This window comes from Falco naumanni, chromosome 1 (assembly GCF_017639655.2).
Source record: "Falco naumanni isolate bFalNau1 chromosome 1, bFalNau1.pat, whole genome shotgun sequence".
In the NCBI taxonomy this organism is placed as follows: Eukaryota; Metazoa; Chordata; class Aves; order Falconiformes; family Falconidae; genus Falco; species Falco naumanni.
In genome coordinates, this window is record NC_054054.1 from 61,700,666 (window position 1) to 61,716,917 (window position 16,252).

Sequence of the window (16,252 nt, forward strand, 5' to 3'; positions counted from 1 at the left end):
GTTAATCTTTCAGTTTGTTGACAGATATCAGTTTAGAACAAAAAAACTATTTCATATTCCTCATTTTAGAGGCATAATTAAGAAAAAAATTGGGATTATTGCCTTTGGTCCATATAGTTGTGTCTGTTATGTCATGAACTTGTTTCCCCAGGGTAAAGATGTTTGTTAATATTTCCATTATTTGTGTCAATGTACTTAAAAAGGCGTAGGATAAGTGAATTTTACAAAGCTACAACAGCAAAAAATTTAGCGGTGGATTTTAACAGTATCCTTATTTGAAAAATCAATTGTCACCCTGCTTCAGGAAACATTCTTTTTTGGAAGGGACATTCATACATCAAGATCAGTTCATGTGCAATGAAACATCTCTCATGTGTGCCTAACCTTAACGCTTGTGTCTCACGAGCATTACTGGAGGTACTTAGCATCTGTGGTATGTAAAACCTGTGCCTTCTGTAAGTGATATAGTCGATTCTCTAAAGTAAGAAAGGCAACCATTCACCTGGTTAAAAACTAGTGTGCTTGCTGCAGAGGTTATACTGGCTATGATTTTGCCTTTTGTCTTTTCAGTGTTTTGGGGTTTCTTAATTACAATTACTTTGCTTTGAGGGAAAGAAACCACTTAATTTAAGAAATATGTTTAAAAAGAGCTTTGAGATATCAACGGTTTAAAAGCTTTCTGTGTTCTGCTAATAACAAATCTAAATTAATTAGCTTTACTTCTTAAAAACCCAAACACAAAACCCCAACCAATCTTAATGAGACTTGGCTAGAGGTGCTTTAATGGAAAGAAGTAATGTGCCCAAGTATAACTGTATGGTGCTTACTTTGAATTACTGTTAATCAGCAGCCTCACATGGAAATATAGAGTGTAAGAGATGCTGCTAATGCTTTTTGATTTGCTGCTGCTGACTGACAGACTTTCTCCAGGAATACTAAAGCTTAATCGCATACTTAGTGTGACCTGGAACATGTTCCTGGTCCACTAATACCCAAGAACTACAGTGATGACAAGAGTTATTTTGCTAATCTGAATTCCCTCTGATGAAGCAATTCCATTACCTTAATCAATTAAAAAAAAAAAAAAAAGTAATCAACTTTACAAGGAAAAAGAAATTTCTATTTGTGTCTGATCTGTACTATCTTGGGCTATGGGCTTTCTGGTTTTGTCTTACAATCATAAGTTTTGTTTCTATACATGCCATTAATTAACATTGTTTATCTTGTCCATGATACAACTCTGCATGAACTGTGTTTGCCATGTTGCATGTGTTTGCTTTTTACTCAGTCTTCTTGGATCCATTTTCCCAATGCCACGTGTAATCTATGCTATGGCGAAGGATGGGTTGCTTTTCAAATGTCTAGCTCAAATCAGTTCCAAAACGAAGACCCCACTAGTTGCTACTCTATCGTCCGGTGCAGTAGCAGGTGAGACTAAAAGCTGATCCATGTAAAGAAAGGTGCACTGCTAAACACGTTGCATATATGGAAATAAACCACTGTTGTGCAGCTTTGATTTGCTTTGGACTGAAATGATCAATCTGATTGTCGCCAGGTAAAGTAGGCTACCAGTAAAACTTTTCTCTGCACAGATTTTGTATTTATTGGTTAATCTCAAGTGCTTTCAGAGCCTAGGTTCAAAATAAACATCAACCCAAAACCAAGAACATCAGTCAACCAAACAAAAAACCAAGAGCAGCAATACAGAGCCTATACCAAAACTATACCTAAACCCATTAACTCTTCCAAGCTTTCTTTTTGTGTAGTTGGGTTTACCAGTAAAGCATTGTGCTTTTAATAACCTGTATTTGAACTATACATTTTTCTGTTCTAGTCTTCTCGGCTCTATGTTCCCTTTGCCCCGAATTCTGTTTGCCATGGCACGCGATGGTTTACTCTTTAGTTTTCTTGCCAAAGTGAGTAAGAGGCAGGCACCAGTTTCTGCCACCTTGACAGCAGGGGTCATCTCTGGTAAGCTCTCAAAGCCCATGTTACTTAAAGCTGAGATTTAAACACCTTATGCACGTGCATGGTACTTCATATTTTTGAAAAGGGCTGCTTGTTAACTTCCCTTGCATGTACAATGGGAATAAAATTACTGAGTTAATCAAAGGGTGTGAGAACTCCAGATCATGCCAATCATGGTGGTGGTGATGTCCTTAATATCACAGAATTTAAAATTATTTTATTTGTTTGTTAATTTCTAATATTGGCCCCTTATATGGTGAATAAGCTTGTTACTTAATCTGGGTCCCTTAGACTGATGCTCTACTTTATAGGGTTTCCTTGTCTGATGTACACCTTTATATTTATCACATCTGTAACGGGGGAAAATAACTTTCATGTTTTTTATTATGAGTCATGAGAAAAAAAAATCTACATTTGAAGCAGGATCAACGTTTGAGTAAAATATAGAGATTTTTTAAAATTTCCTTCTAAAGAAAATGATCCTGGTTTTGTGTAGGCTTACCAGACTGCGGTTGATGGGTATGTGTGTGTGTTGGCGAGGTTACGTGTGGATGCACATATACATATACACATACATGCCCACACATATTTTAGCAAAACAGCATTTTGGGAGCTGTTTCCAACTCTTAATGTTTCACAAAGAGAAACTTTTAACGTACAATTTTTCACTTTTGTCCATACTTCTTGCAGAGGTACGTGTAGCTATGCCCAAATTTCATTGTCATTTCAGTGGAATGTCTTAAATTACCCAGGAAAGCTGGAAGCTCTAGAAGTATTTAACTCAGAGGCAAATAAATAAGTCTTAAAAGTAATTCAGATATAGAATACATGCCTTACAATATTTAGCAACGTTGGCTCAAATTGGTATCAGGTAAGAGGTACAGAACTGAGACAAAAATATTATTTAGTCAGGGTCATCCTCAGATGCCACAAGACTAGAACTACTGACACCATGCACTTGACATGTGGGAAGGCACAGTCGTTGTCTGAATACTTCCCACATGAAGCATTATTATCAGTTCCTTTTTCTTCGGTCAGTACAAATAAATTGCTTAGAATTACTTTCATTGTTTTTACTTTCTATTATTTGAGTTTATGATATTGACATATTCCCCTATAACAATTTGAAAGTGCAGTTATGTGGGATGAAATGAACAAATTTATTGGAAATCACAGTAATGGCGAGGAGAAAGAAAACTGTATTACCCAGCTGGTAAACTGACTGATAGAGTTAAACAGCCCTGACTACAGCTATGCAGCAGCCATCGCTTGTGCTGCTTTTAGACAGTTTGGGGGATCTGGTGTGTCAACAATTCACCTGAAGACAGCTTTGTCTGCTGCTGGAGAAGAAGAAATTACTTCTTCTCCAGTTTTCAAAAAGATGCGTATTTGGTAACTTGTAGTCATAAATAGTTTTGCCAGAATAGTTACAGATGTATGCAACAGCTTGTATTATCTGACTTTTCTATTCATTGGTAGCATGGATAGTTTTGTAGCTTTAAGAAACATTAAGGAGATTAGATGTTTGGCCCCTTAATTAAAGTTATCAGGCCAAGAATACAGCTGAGGCAATTGCCACGTTACTACTGTGACTTACCTTTTCACAGGTGGTAATCGCGATTGTGAAACCCTGCACATAGCAAAATTGTTTGGTGTCAGTCCAAGGTTTCACTGTAAATTGATCTCCTGTTGTTTCTTGGAGCAGAGTTAAGGGAGGTGAAAAAACAATACCATGTCTTTTATCCTCTTAGTCAGAAACTTAGAGACATTTTTCAGTTTGGTTCTAATGTAAAAGATATTCTGGGCTACAAAGTAGCCTTTTGAAGCTAGGATTAAAAATTAAATATAGCTACTGTACATGAGGTTATAGTAGGCTCTGTTCTCCCTCAGCTTTGCTTACCCATGCTCTTTTGAGTATGCAAAGTATTCAGGAATCTAACCTGTAAATGACAACTTGGATTTAGGAACATCCACTGTCATTGAAGAAAACAGGATGGTCTTCCTTCCTTCATTGGAAAAGGAGATCACAGATGAAATGAAGCTTCTGTAACACAGCAGTCTTGTTTTCAGAAAATTACATTTTGCTTTCTCCTTCAGGATCAAATACCAGCAGAATGTGTGTTTGTGCACTTATACACCTGTCTGCAAATATATTAACAAACACGTAACATGAATATTATATATAAGTATTTCTGAACATAGAAAAAATTGTGTGTGCATATACATACAGTGTATAAAGGCTACATTTACTCATTTCTTTTGATGTTGAGATTCCTGATGATTCAAAAGATTAAGTACGTTTAAATTCTTTCTGCGTCCCAATAATGTTCATAAAATACAAGTATTATAAAAGGTTCTTTAATAACATATATTTCAAATCGATTAATATTAGCCTTTCATTTAGTGATGGCTTGTGCTAATTTCTTTATAAGCTATGTATCTCTATGTTCAAACAGCATAGAAAAAAAAAGACATTCCAGAATCTCCAAAAGAATGTGGTATTAGCTTTTATAAACACAAAGACTGCTATAACTGCTCTCAGTATCATGGAAGTTTCTGCCTCCAATTTCAGTGATCTTAAGAATATTAATTCTTGTGAGACTTTACTGGTCTTTCTTGAAGGCCACTTGAACTTAAATTCTTTTTAGTAAGAGAATGAATTTAAAAACACCCACAAAACTATTTTTATTTGAGACTACTCTGAAAGTCCTCTTTACATAGACCTCTTTCTTAGCTCAGCAGGAATTTTGCATACTGCTGACTTGCTGGGTCAGATCATTTTTGCTAAGTTTTGCAGTGAGATCCATACCCTCAGCTTTGGTCAGATTCTGTTGCAGGACCTGAACCTTATTCTATAAAAATGTATTTTAATGTGGCCCAAATTCAGCAAGCCATGTGGGCAAATACTTATGTCCAGATGAGTCCAATATCAATTGCTTGATTCTGCAGCATGACTGTATGGCTCATCAGTGCATATCTATACAAATGAAATTCCCAAATGTAGGGAATTAGGTTTGGGAATCTTGGTGGTGACTTCAAAGACGTGTTTTTAAGGATTACCATGATTTTACTTATATTGCTGTCAGTAAAACAATTTAAAGTTACACTGCAGACATTTTAAAATCTTAGGTTTTAATATATCTTAATATTAATCTTAGCAATTATGGTTGGACTCAATGATCTTACAGGTCTTTTCCAACCTAAATGATTCTTTGATCCTATGTCAGTCTCATACAAATTTTGCATTTCCTTTTCTTCTCTTTTTTAGCTATTATGGCATTTCTGTTTGACCTAAAGGCTTTAGTGGACATGATGTCTATTGGTACACTTCTTGCTTATTCACTTGTGGCAACCTGTGTCCTCATTCTTAGGTGAGTGAGAAACCTTTGTATTCTACTGTTTGATTTTCTGTTATCAGTATATAAACAGAAGTGACATTTACAGGGTACATTTTTTGCTAGACAGGTAAATGGTTAAGATTAGCTGTATGTATATAGATGATTACCAAGATCACCAAAGAAAACAATGATATATTGTCATATCAGTATAACAGTTAGTCAAGTCAAAGCTTCATGTGAACTCTAGACACCATTTATTTCCTAGCAGATGTATTGGTTTAAGCATTAGTCTCAAAGGTACTAGATGTAAGCTTGCGTGCAAAATTCAGTGAATAGTATTTTGAGAAGAATACAGTCTATGCTGTACATCAGGCCCATTACGTTGTGGGGGCTACATGCGAAAGGTATAGATGTTCTAGATAGTTCACAGGGTGGACAAGTTCAGATAATTTCTTTGTTTTACCCTACTCAGAAATGTAAGACCAGACAAGTGTTTCAGGATGTGGTTGTCTTAAAAGACAATGCAAATATTATCTCTCAATGAGTGAGATTATAAATACTTGTCAGTAAAATTCTGATACCTGTTCTGTTTGTAAAGCTATGGAATAATATTGATACATTGGTAGCTACAGCTCACCTTATTATGTATTCATACATACTGACTTAAAAAGGTCAATCTTTATTACTTAAGCCTAAGTAATTAACTTTTAAATGTACAACATCTTGAAGTCAGCTCAAGTTCATTGTTACAGTAATTTACACTTTAAAAGAGAAGACTATTTTATCCCATAGTGACTTACATAACATATGTATTTCTAAAAATACGCTTAAATTCTAACAAAGCAGATGTAAAATTTCATTTTATGCCAGTTAGGAGGCCTCTTACAGTATGGGAAGCAAGTCAGAAAGAAGCTCCCCTGCCATTTCCCTGCCGTTGATCACCAGACCCTGTCGTCCTTTCTTTTTGTACGAGACTGGTCATTTATCTGACCCACTGACGCATTCATGTAGCTTATACAAAACTGCCCCCCAAAAATCTCCAAACAAACCCAGCAAAAAAAGTGAGTTGCCACTGTTTGTTTATATATGATAGGGATTAATTATATATGCTGTTGCAGTGCAGTCATAAATTGGAAATTCTCACTGTGTAGGAATGCATTTAAATTCTTTGCAGTAGAGTCATATTGCTTCAGATCCCAAAGTAAGCTTAATTTTTTATTATCCTGTTTGTTCTATGCATAGGTACCAACCCAGTTTAATCTATGAGCAACCAAAATATTCTCCAGAAAAAGCAGCTTTGGCTGCATCTGAAAAGGCATCTGCAGTAAGTGAATCACAGATAAATATGATACAAGAAAATCACTTCAGTCTTCAGGCCCTGATTAATCCATCCAGTTTACCCACTGAGCAGACTGCAACTACTGTTAACTTTTTAGTGGGTCTTTTAGGTAAGTATTCAACTGTGCAAACTCATATAATGCATTAACATAAATAATTGAAGTGTATTAAAGACAAAATCAAAAATCTAGTGATAACATGCCTTCTTTCAGTCATAATGTCATTCTGCAGAATGCTTTTATACTTCTTGATGGATCTAATCTGTAGTCTAGTATCTTTTCCTTTAATTAAACATGTTCATGATAACATTTCATACTGAAGGCCTGCTACCATCCTTCTTAAAAGTCACTTCCTCTTCAATGCAGAGATTAAGTCACCTCTTTCCGATTTCCATCATTTTGTTTTTCACACAGCTTGCTTGGTTTGTGGCTTGAGTGTCCTCACTACATACGGGATTCATTTTATTGCTAACTTGGAGCCCTGGAGTGTTGGCCTTCTTGCTGTGTTGGTGGCGTCCTTCATAGTTACCATTCTCCTCATCCAAAGGCAGCCTCAGAACCAGCAGAAAGTGGCCTTTATGGTGAATAACATATTCTCTATGTTATTCTCTAATGAGAGGTTTGGATGGATTTAACAAGTGGGAGAGGGGCAGAGAGAGAGAAGAGAGATGGTCCTTTTTCAGGCAGTCTTTCATTACTGCACTGCCACTATTGCAGGTTTTTTGGTGAAGGTAAGGGTAGCAGATGGTCATGGCTGATGTGCAGTCCAGTCCAGGTCTTCTCAGGACAAGAGAGGGTTTTACAGACCACAGATTGAATGCGTGACACGCACAGGAGCACGGCTGCAGAAAAGGGCTATACCACTGCTATTGGTGTGACAGCTGCTGTTACAACTAGCGGATCTGACAGCACCGATCTTCTAGGTATTCCTTTAGGTGCAGCCTCAAAGTGCACCTTGCTGAGACCCAAGTAATTTTAGACTTAAATTTAAGCACTTGGAAACCAGAAACCAGTTCAGAAACCGATTAATGTAAACCGATTAAAATGTTAAACTTGTCTGTGTTGTGTACAATGCTTTGGATCACAGTGCAGTTTGTACCTCCCAAAGTATCATGCTTTCATTATAGGCTTTCACTTATGTTCAGAGATGAGTTTTTTACTGGAGTATTTAATGGAAATAATGATGAAGGTCAAGGAATCTGGTGGCGTTGCGGGGTGGTGGTGGTATTTCAGAAAGAAAGGATATATAAATATATTTTCAGCTGTAGATACAGGAATACATTAGTATTAGTTCAGCACAAACTGGAAAGTTTTTCTACACAACCTTAGAGAATAAATATTAAACATAATGTATTTAAAATTTTTAAGATATGTAGAAATGGGTGGTTAAACCCAGTGAAAAAGAAAATGTCAGTGTATTCCAATTAAAAAAATTTCACTTCTTTTTCAATTATTAGATGTGTCACCTCTAGTTTGTGTTGTGTGACTGAAGTGTGACATGCAAGAAATTGTGTTTAATATAAAGGTATTAAATATTTCCTTTTAGGTTCCACTATTGCCATTTTTGCCATCATTCAGTATCCTGGTAAATATTTACTTGATGGTACAATTAAGTGGAGACACTTGGATCAGATTTAGCTTCTGGATGGCACTTGGTAGGTACTTCTGTACATTTCAGTCACTTACGTTAGGACTCATGAATCCCATCTTTGAACGTTTCATTCTCTTCATTGAAATACTTGAAAAAAAGCCTGTGTTCTAATAAAAGTCGGTTGATATTTCTGATGAAAGCAAGAGCATGCTTCAGAAGCAGTATTTATATGCAGTCAAAATTGTAAATGCAGTTTTGAGGTAACATGAAGAATAAAAGATATTGGACATCCAATAAGTCACTTTTTTTTTTTTCCTACTAAGTATGGCTAAAATTGTGCAGAAACCTGTTTGTAACAGGTTTCTTCTCCATATATCAGTCATTCTCCCTTAAGATATGGAAAATCGTGTTGATTTCATCTAGACATAAATTTGACATGGTAGTTTTCATGAGCTATTAGAGCATTTAATTATGCAAAAAATATTTGGAATTGGAATTTCCATAGAAACAGGGAAGAGCTGAGGCATGAGCTGATTCAGATACCTGAAGAAGAAACTTGTTTTGGAAAATATGTTCAGCCAAAGAGTAATAACTAATTACTTTTTAATGCAGTATTTGACTGAAAACCCTAAGTTCTTTTTTTTCCTTCTGGAAGGCTTTCTCATTTACTTTGCTTATGGCATCAGACATAGTCTTGAAGGTCATCGTAGCGATAGAGATGACGACTTCTGTTCAGAAAATAGTGGGCTGCAAGAAAAGAACCCTGTGGAAGAAGTGGATGAACCTGAAAATGCAAATGAAAGTGATCAATTTCTTGCACATGAGAGGACAAGTGAATGCTAATCTACGCAAACATACAAGTCTTTTAAACCTTTAATTGACATTTTACTTGCGGACTGAAATTTCAAAAGCTTTCTGCCAACACTGTGCCTGTTGAAAGTGTTTACTACAAGGCCTGGCTTATATTTTGGACAAGCTGCTAATCCATCTTCATCATTTCAGAACCGACAGCATGGATATTAATATTTAAATTAAACAAACAAGAGAACTATCCTTTGGCAAGCAAAAACCTGGATGCATTGTTTGAACTATCATCCAAAATCACTGGCAATCACACAATATGAAGAATTTTAGAACGGCCTGCAAGAAGTTCTGAATATTTGACACTACATTGTGAACACAAGTGCCTTTCATACCTTCTCCTTATCTCTGTTACACGTTTGGGTCACAATCTAATAGCTCTTTTCTTTCTACAGAAATAACTCTCATGGGAGATAAATTGCAGACAGGCCTGGAAAGTATTTGCAAAACAAATGGTAATTGTACAGATCTGATACTTTGTAAAAAGTAGAGGATCACATATTTATGTAAAAAGAATTAATTGCTTATCTTTACTAATCAGCAGTCATGGAGAATTCAAACAGTAAAGATATTTCAAAGGCTTTTAGTCCCTCTAAATAGTACTGAAGATTTGTATTTACATGAATTCTTTTCTTTTCAGAGATGCTGGGTGTATAAAGTAATACTCCCAAGATAAGCTATGTTGTTTTCTGCAAAAGCATGTGGGTAATAATCTGTTGGTCACAGTATTGACAATGACATTTGTATATGATTTAGCCAGTATTGAGCTTTTGATTTCAGAAGGGACAGGATTTTATTCCTGACTACATAATTTGATACTTACATACAGAAGTCATCAAGTTTTCCTCCTTACTACTCATTTATCCCCTTCTATACTTTCTTCTTTACCATGTGCCACAGCTGATATTTCCGAGATTAGCTGTTACACATTGCTTCTCAGATAATTAATGCACAAAATCCCAGCCTCCTTTTCAGATGGAAGAGGAGGTTAAAAAAAAAAAAAGAGGTGCAGGCTTTAGGAAAAATCCTTGTCAAAACAGTATTTCAGTGCTTCACTAAGCCTTAATCATATGTTAGCACAGCATTTTTTCGTGAGCCAAGCCTACACCCACAAGTCCATTCATGTGGGTAGGATGTCCAAATGCTAATTTGTATAAAGAACTGAATCGTTGCAGCAGTGGAAGGGTGAACAATTATTTTAAAGCTGGTGAAAACTGAAACTGTTCTTTTTTCAACATAAAAGTTATGTTCTCAAAGGCATCCAGATATTTTAACACTTTTTCTCAGCAAGTAGTAGGCTCAAGTCCCAGGAAGGATTCCATAGTATGAAGCTATTTTGCAGGAATGTGTTTATAAAAATAATTGCCCTAAAGTACTTTGTTGCGGAGAGTTGCAATGTGTGGCCAGTACTAATCATTGGTATTAATCTCTTGTGTTAGGTATAAGAACTTTAGATCCTGTGAGACCTATGTTGGTTGACAGTGAAAAGCACCTTACTTTTTATAATAGCTGGAATTTCACCAAAAAGAAAAAAACACAAAAAAACCAGCCCCCCCCCCAAAAAAAAAACCAACCAACCAAACACACACACACAACTGGTTAACCTGTTTTCCTGTTCTTTTTTCATAGATTCATGCTTTTTAATCTTAAAATGACTTATGTCGTTCTAAGAGAGTAGCATGCCTAAATGTTGAAGCGCAGAAGTAGTGCTTCTGGGCAAAGAACCCTGAAATGGGTTGGTACCCCACCGCGGAGCATGTCTGAGGTTTTCAGCCTGATGTCTTTCTTCTCAGCTTGAGCTGGGAGGAGGGGGCCCTGCAGCGCTGGCAGCAGCGAGTGGACAGATGTGCGCTGCTGCACCAGCGGCACCTGCTGGTACTGCGCAAGCTGGAAAGGTGAGGCATGCATCAGGTAGAACCTCTTAGCTGGGGTTCCAGCGTATGCATCCTCTACCTGCAACTGCAGATGTCCTGAGGAGCGTTGTTGTAGCGATTGCTGGTCCTTAAAAACGGATGGGACACAGAGGATGAGGAGAAACTATAGGGTAGGTGGCAGTGGTTTACTGGTGGTTAACATATCCTAATCCATCCTGAACTGACCGTAAATTATAGCCACTTCTTTCCACAATTCATCATCGTTTTACAAATGCCATTAAAGAAAGACTCAAATCTCATATTAGATTTATTTTCTGTATATATTAAAAAAATATATAAATATATGTGTTATCTCTATATAGATAATATAAGTAGATGATGTGCTAAGTAAGTATTTGGTTGAAAGGTATGGATAGGAATCTTCAGGGCAGTTCTTGGAGCTATTGATAATTTTCAATACCTCTCTATTCAGTGAATGAAAGAGATGTCTGTGTCAGTTGGATCTGCTGTCAAAATTGTACTTCTCAACTCGAGCCCATTTTTATGCTGAAAATGACAAAAGAACTATACATTCTTGTTTGAAATATTAACAATTTAAGACTTTCCTGGTTCTTGAAAGGAATCCAATTTGGTAATTCTTAGATATGTTAAACCAAAGGTTTTATTTATAAGTAACCAAAAAATTGAGTAAACGAATGCATGTTCTATTGTTTTCAATCCCACAAGTATTTTAAACAGAGAAACTGATGCTTTTCCTCATCAGTGACGACTCAGTCAAGAGCACGGCTTCTTCAGTGGTTATACTTTCAGAGGACATTGCTAACCTGTCTTGTCCAGTACTCTTAAATCCTCAGCTGCAAAAAATGCCATTGCTGTGGGAGCAAGCCAGCGGTGGTCCAGTAAAGCTTTTGCATGATGTCTTTACAAGCCTACAGTGAAACACAACTTTTTAAAAACTCATTACACGTCTTGGTGTGTGGGAAGCAGAGATTTACTTTTTCCTATGGCTGCTGATGGTGCAGAGCAGGCGAGCCAGGCTCCCAAGGTGCAAACTGCTGCTGTTCTGTGATGTGCAAGGAAGACCCCACTCTCTCCCAAGGCCATCATATAGAATGTATGTGTGCACGCCTGTCTGTATGTTTGCATCTGTCTGACATAAGCCCATAGTGATTTTTGATGTACTGGTTAAAATAATTTCTATACTGCACTGGAATTTTCCTTTGAAGGAATACTGTCAATAGAACAAACTTCTGACAAAAGCAAGTTCTAGCTAAGCCTTCTGGAGATAAATAAGCTAGAAAATTTATTTTCTTGAATTATGTAATGAATGTGTCAGCACTTTGTGTATTGACAGTTTCCCCTTTCATTTGTATGAATATTTCTTCCCCCCCTTGTTAGAGAAATGAATTATATGAAAATAGAAGAATGTGCCTGTACAAATGTTGCTAAGGGATACGGGAGCAGCTGCAGCACAGGAACTATCCACTTAACTAATGAGATACAAAATGAAATTAAAGGAAACTCACTGGGTATTCTTGGTTGCTTCAAGTACGTAAAGCTTATTTATATGTGTGTATAGTTCAAGTCATTATTAGTCAGTGGCTGAGTAAGAACAAGCCAGAGGTAAAATATTTATGGTAATTTTGGTATGCATTTTTATAGGCAGTCTTGAAATTCCAGATGCTTTAGTGGGACTTTGGAGCAGCAAAGGACATGACATGCTAGTCCTTACACAGGAGCCATGTATGAAACAAATCCCAATTTTGTTCTCGCGTTTGCTGTATGTCTGTGTTTGCTGAGAGAGGAGCTGAAAGCACAAGTCCAGTAGAATTAATTGTTATTTTTTAACATAGTTTTTGATATTTAAAATTGTTCTGTGCAAATAATAATGGTATGTGTTAATACAAAATACCTGCTATTGGAGGTAGCTTATTGTTGTTTATTTCCTTTGTAGAAAAAATCCTCCGAAACCTTTATTTGCAATGGTACATTCTGGATATGCCTTTAGACAGAGGAATTATTCTTATCTAGTTGGATTTAAGAAAGTAAGCCAAAGCATATTTAAGGGAGAACAAATCAATCTTTTTATTCTGAAGGGTAAGAGTTATAAAACATTTCTGTATAACTCACGTTAACTGAAGTGATCTTGTGGTGTATCAGTTCTAACTCTGCAATAGGAAAATTTATGAGGTATCTTAGATTTCATTGTCTGTTGTCCTGAATAAGTGTTCTGTTGATAATACTAAATATTTTTCCTGCACACAAATGCCAATTAGATTCCTGAAATCTGTCATATTCTGTTCATGTCACCATATGTTAAAGCCATTTATATTACCTGCTGTTAGAGAATTACCAGTAATAATTGTCAATAGCAGTGATATGGGTTACTTATGTACCTATATGAATTTAACTATGCCATCCAGAAAGTTTAAATGATACAATGAATTTAAAGGCAAAACTTCTTAAAGCTTAAATATATATTCTGTATTTTATTAGATGATAAATGTACAAGCCTAGCCACCTTTCCCCTAAAATTTATACAAAGATATATATATTTTTAAGACATAAATGGCATACTGTTTTCATGCAGGTTTCAGTAAGTGCCAATATCAGATGTGCCATAAGCATCCCGAGATGCTAAAAGCTGAGCAACCTGGGTGAAATCCGTGACAGTGCAGGTAATCTGTGTGGGACTGTGCAATTGTTTTAATCAGGTGTGATGCCTTTGACATTGAGATGCATTTTGCACAGCAGGAATTTAATTCACATGATGGCTGGCATGTGTTACTTGATTACACAAAAAAGAAAATAAAAGCACCTTTTAATGCTCTTGGGCCCCAATTCTTTCTAGACTTGCCAGGACAGGTAGCTTGTACAAACTGTAGTGTGCTCATTGAAAGCACTGAGATTACTCAGCGTTAGGCAAATATCTATTTTGCAGAAAGAGCAGGTGGTATTTCCTATAGTGTAGGGTCTTTGCATTTGTTTTAAATTTCCTGTACCTTTAGTATTTCTTTCTGGTATATGTTTTGAGGACCTCTGCATTTTGAATAGTTGGACCTTTCCAAAGATAACGTCTTTACCATCTCCTGATCTGTTTTCCATTCAATTATAGAAATCAAACTCCTTAACATTTGCCAAGTTAAAGGATTTCTGTGTGTAGACATGCATTACATAGAACTATGTATATATATATATATCATTATCTTTATTGTCAACTGGACAAATTCTGTTGTCTTTGTATGTTTTCATTGAGCCTTGTGCCCGGTAAAGTCCAGCTTCACCAAGCTGGAGTCAGGACAAAGGATAAAAGGATTTGAATGTTTAAGAGGGCTTTTTTCTTCTGTGTTACTAGACAGTAAAGCATGAAATGTTACGTATCTTTAAAAATAGTTATGTGTGCATCATTTTAAAGAACATCAGTGTTCATATCCATTTTAACTTTTTTGTTCATATGTACATTGTAATGATTATTTCTGTATTATATGCTGCTGAGCATTTAATATGTAGATAGAATTATTATGATGCAACTTAAACTAAAAAATTGTGTTTCTTTGAAGTGTTCTACCAAAATAAGAAGTCTTGAATTTTTATGAATGTAAAAATGCTTATATTTAAGAATATGGTGCTTGTCTTTCCACTTTTACAATAGAATTGTAATGAGCAGTATTTTTAGTTACCTTAGTTCCAAATTCTAATGGAAATTACATGGCTCTTCATTTACTGTAAAATGTGCTTCATGGGATAACAACTGTGCATTTGTTCCATATTTTTTAAATAAAGCTGAGTATCACTTGTATGTACTTCACAGAACAGCTCAGACTTTAGCCACCACTATAGTTTTACTAAACTCTAAAATAATACAGTAACAATAATCATTAAGTGTATCAGATATCTAGTGTCATGGTATTATACAAATGATAACATTTAAAATAAATAACATAACTCGTATGCATTTTATAGAGAGGAATAAACAACCACGTTTGATGTTTAAATCTTGCTTATCCAGTGGTCTGGAGATGAAGATGCTAGCACTCGGTTTCATACTTGCATCCAAGCACTCAAGAAGTTACAAAGAGTAACACCCTTTGATTTGGGCATTTTATCTTGCAGTGCCAAACCAGAGATGATGTTAGGTTTTATTTCCAGAGGGAGGGCGTAGTCCTTTGCGTTTGTGGTACTCAACCTTCTGAAGTACTAAGCCTTGTCCTGGCAGCATCCAACCTCAGAGCTGGATGGATAAACTCACTGTTGGTTTGGGGTTTTTTTTTTCCTAAAAAGGGAAAAATGAGACCCCAAACCAACCAAAAAAACTTCCTCAACTTTGAATAATCCTGTGGGTACATCAGGAGGAATAAAAGCATGAGTCTGGGCAATGGATAAACAATAACCTTGACACTGAGGACCACGCTCCCAGGGCAAGCTTAGCATCTGGCACTGGTTTTAAAGATACTTGAGCAGTGACCTTTGTTCACAGACTTAAGAGCAGCTATACCTTTGGGCTTTTTTCTGAGGTACACCACAACTTTTTTATGTATTTCCTTGTAAAGTTTTCAAATTATTAATAATCACCTTACTGTGTGTATTTAGTAGGGCTGATCTTGAAAAATCTGTGGAATCCCCAATAGCCACACATAAATACTTCCTCTGCTTCTCCACTGTTAAGCGGAGGCTTTTGGGAATGTCCTTGCTGTGCCAGGCTAGAACAAGGGCAATAGTCTGACTTAAAAACGTGCTCTTGCCGCCTTAGGCCAAAGCGGAGCCGTGCGCGCTGTGCCGGTGATACGCACCCCGCACGGCTCCGGCACTGCCCCGCTCCCCGCTGCCGGCACAGGGCAGCCCGAAGGCGACGCACGGCTGGCACCGGCGCGGAGCCACGCGTGGCGAGGGGCAGCGGCCACGCAGGAGCTAACGCAAGCAACGAACTTCCGCAGAGCCCCTACGGTCGCGATTGTCCGGGATGCAGCTCTGCTCCCGCTCTGCACATGGAGTCCCGTGCGAGCGCGCTGGGCCTGCGCTGCGCGGGGAGACCCGGGCGCCGCCCGCAGCCGCCCGGCGAGGAGCGCGGGGCAGCAGCTCGGGCCGGGCTCCGGCACCCGCCGCCTTCCCCGTGTGGGAGGCGAAGCGCCGCAGCAGGTGCCCCGCCCGGCGCGAGCCGCGGCGGACACGCTCGGCCGGCCCCCCTGCGCGGCGTCGCGGCCCTTCCCTCCCTCAGCGAACAGCCGCGGGCGGCGGCGGCTCCCGGGCGAAGGCAGCCGCAGTCCCCGGGCAGAGGCCGCCGCC

General features: G+C 37.6%; 1 protein-coding gene across 5 annotated transcripts in view; it reads left to right on the forward strand.

The window, feature by feature from the left end:
- SLC7A2 (solute carrier family 7 member 2) overlaps positions 1–14,768 on the forward strand; it is a 58,012-nt gene extending 43,244 nt beyond the window's left edge. For 4 of the 5 annotated variants that reach the window (XM_040596533.1, XM_040596518.1, XM_040596552.1 and 1 more), the window contains 6 exons: positions 1,289–1,428; positions 5,237–5,339; positions 6,549–6,754; positions 7,058–7,224; positions 8,190–8,298; positions 8,890–14,768. In XM_040596533.1, coding sequence (XP_040452467.1) covers positions 1,289–1,428; positions 5,237–5,339; positions 6,549–6,754; positions 7,058–7,224; positions 8,190–8,298; positions 8,890–9,077 — 913 coding nt within the window. In that variant the 3' untranslated portion in view covers positions 9,078–14,768. Of the gene's footprint in view, positions 1–1,288; positions 1,429–1,834; positions 1,972–5,236; positions 5,340–6,548; positions 6,755–7,057; positions 7,225–8,189; positions 8,299–8,889 lie in introns of all 5 variants that reach the window. The other variant, XM_040596525.1, reaches the window with a different exon arrangement.
- The last annotated feature ends 1,484 nt before the right edge of the window (positions 14,769–16,252 follow it).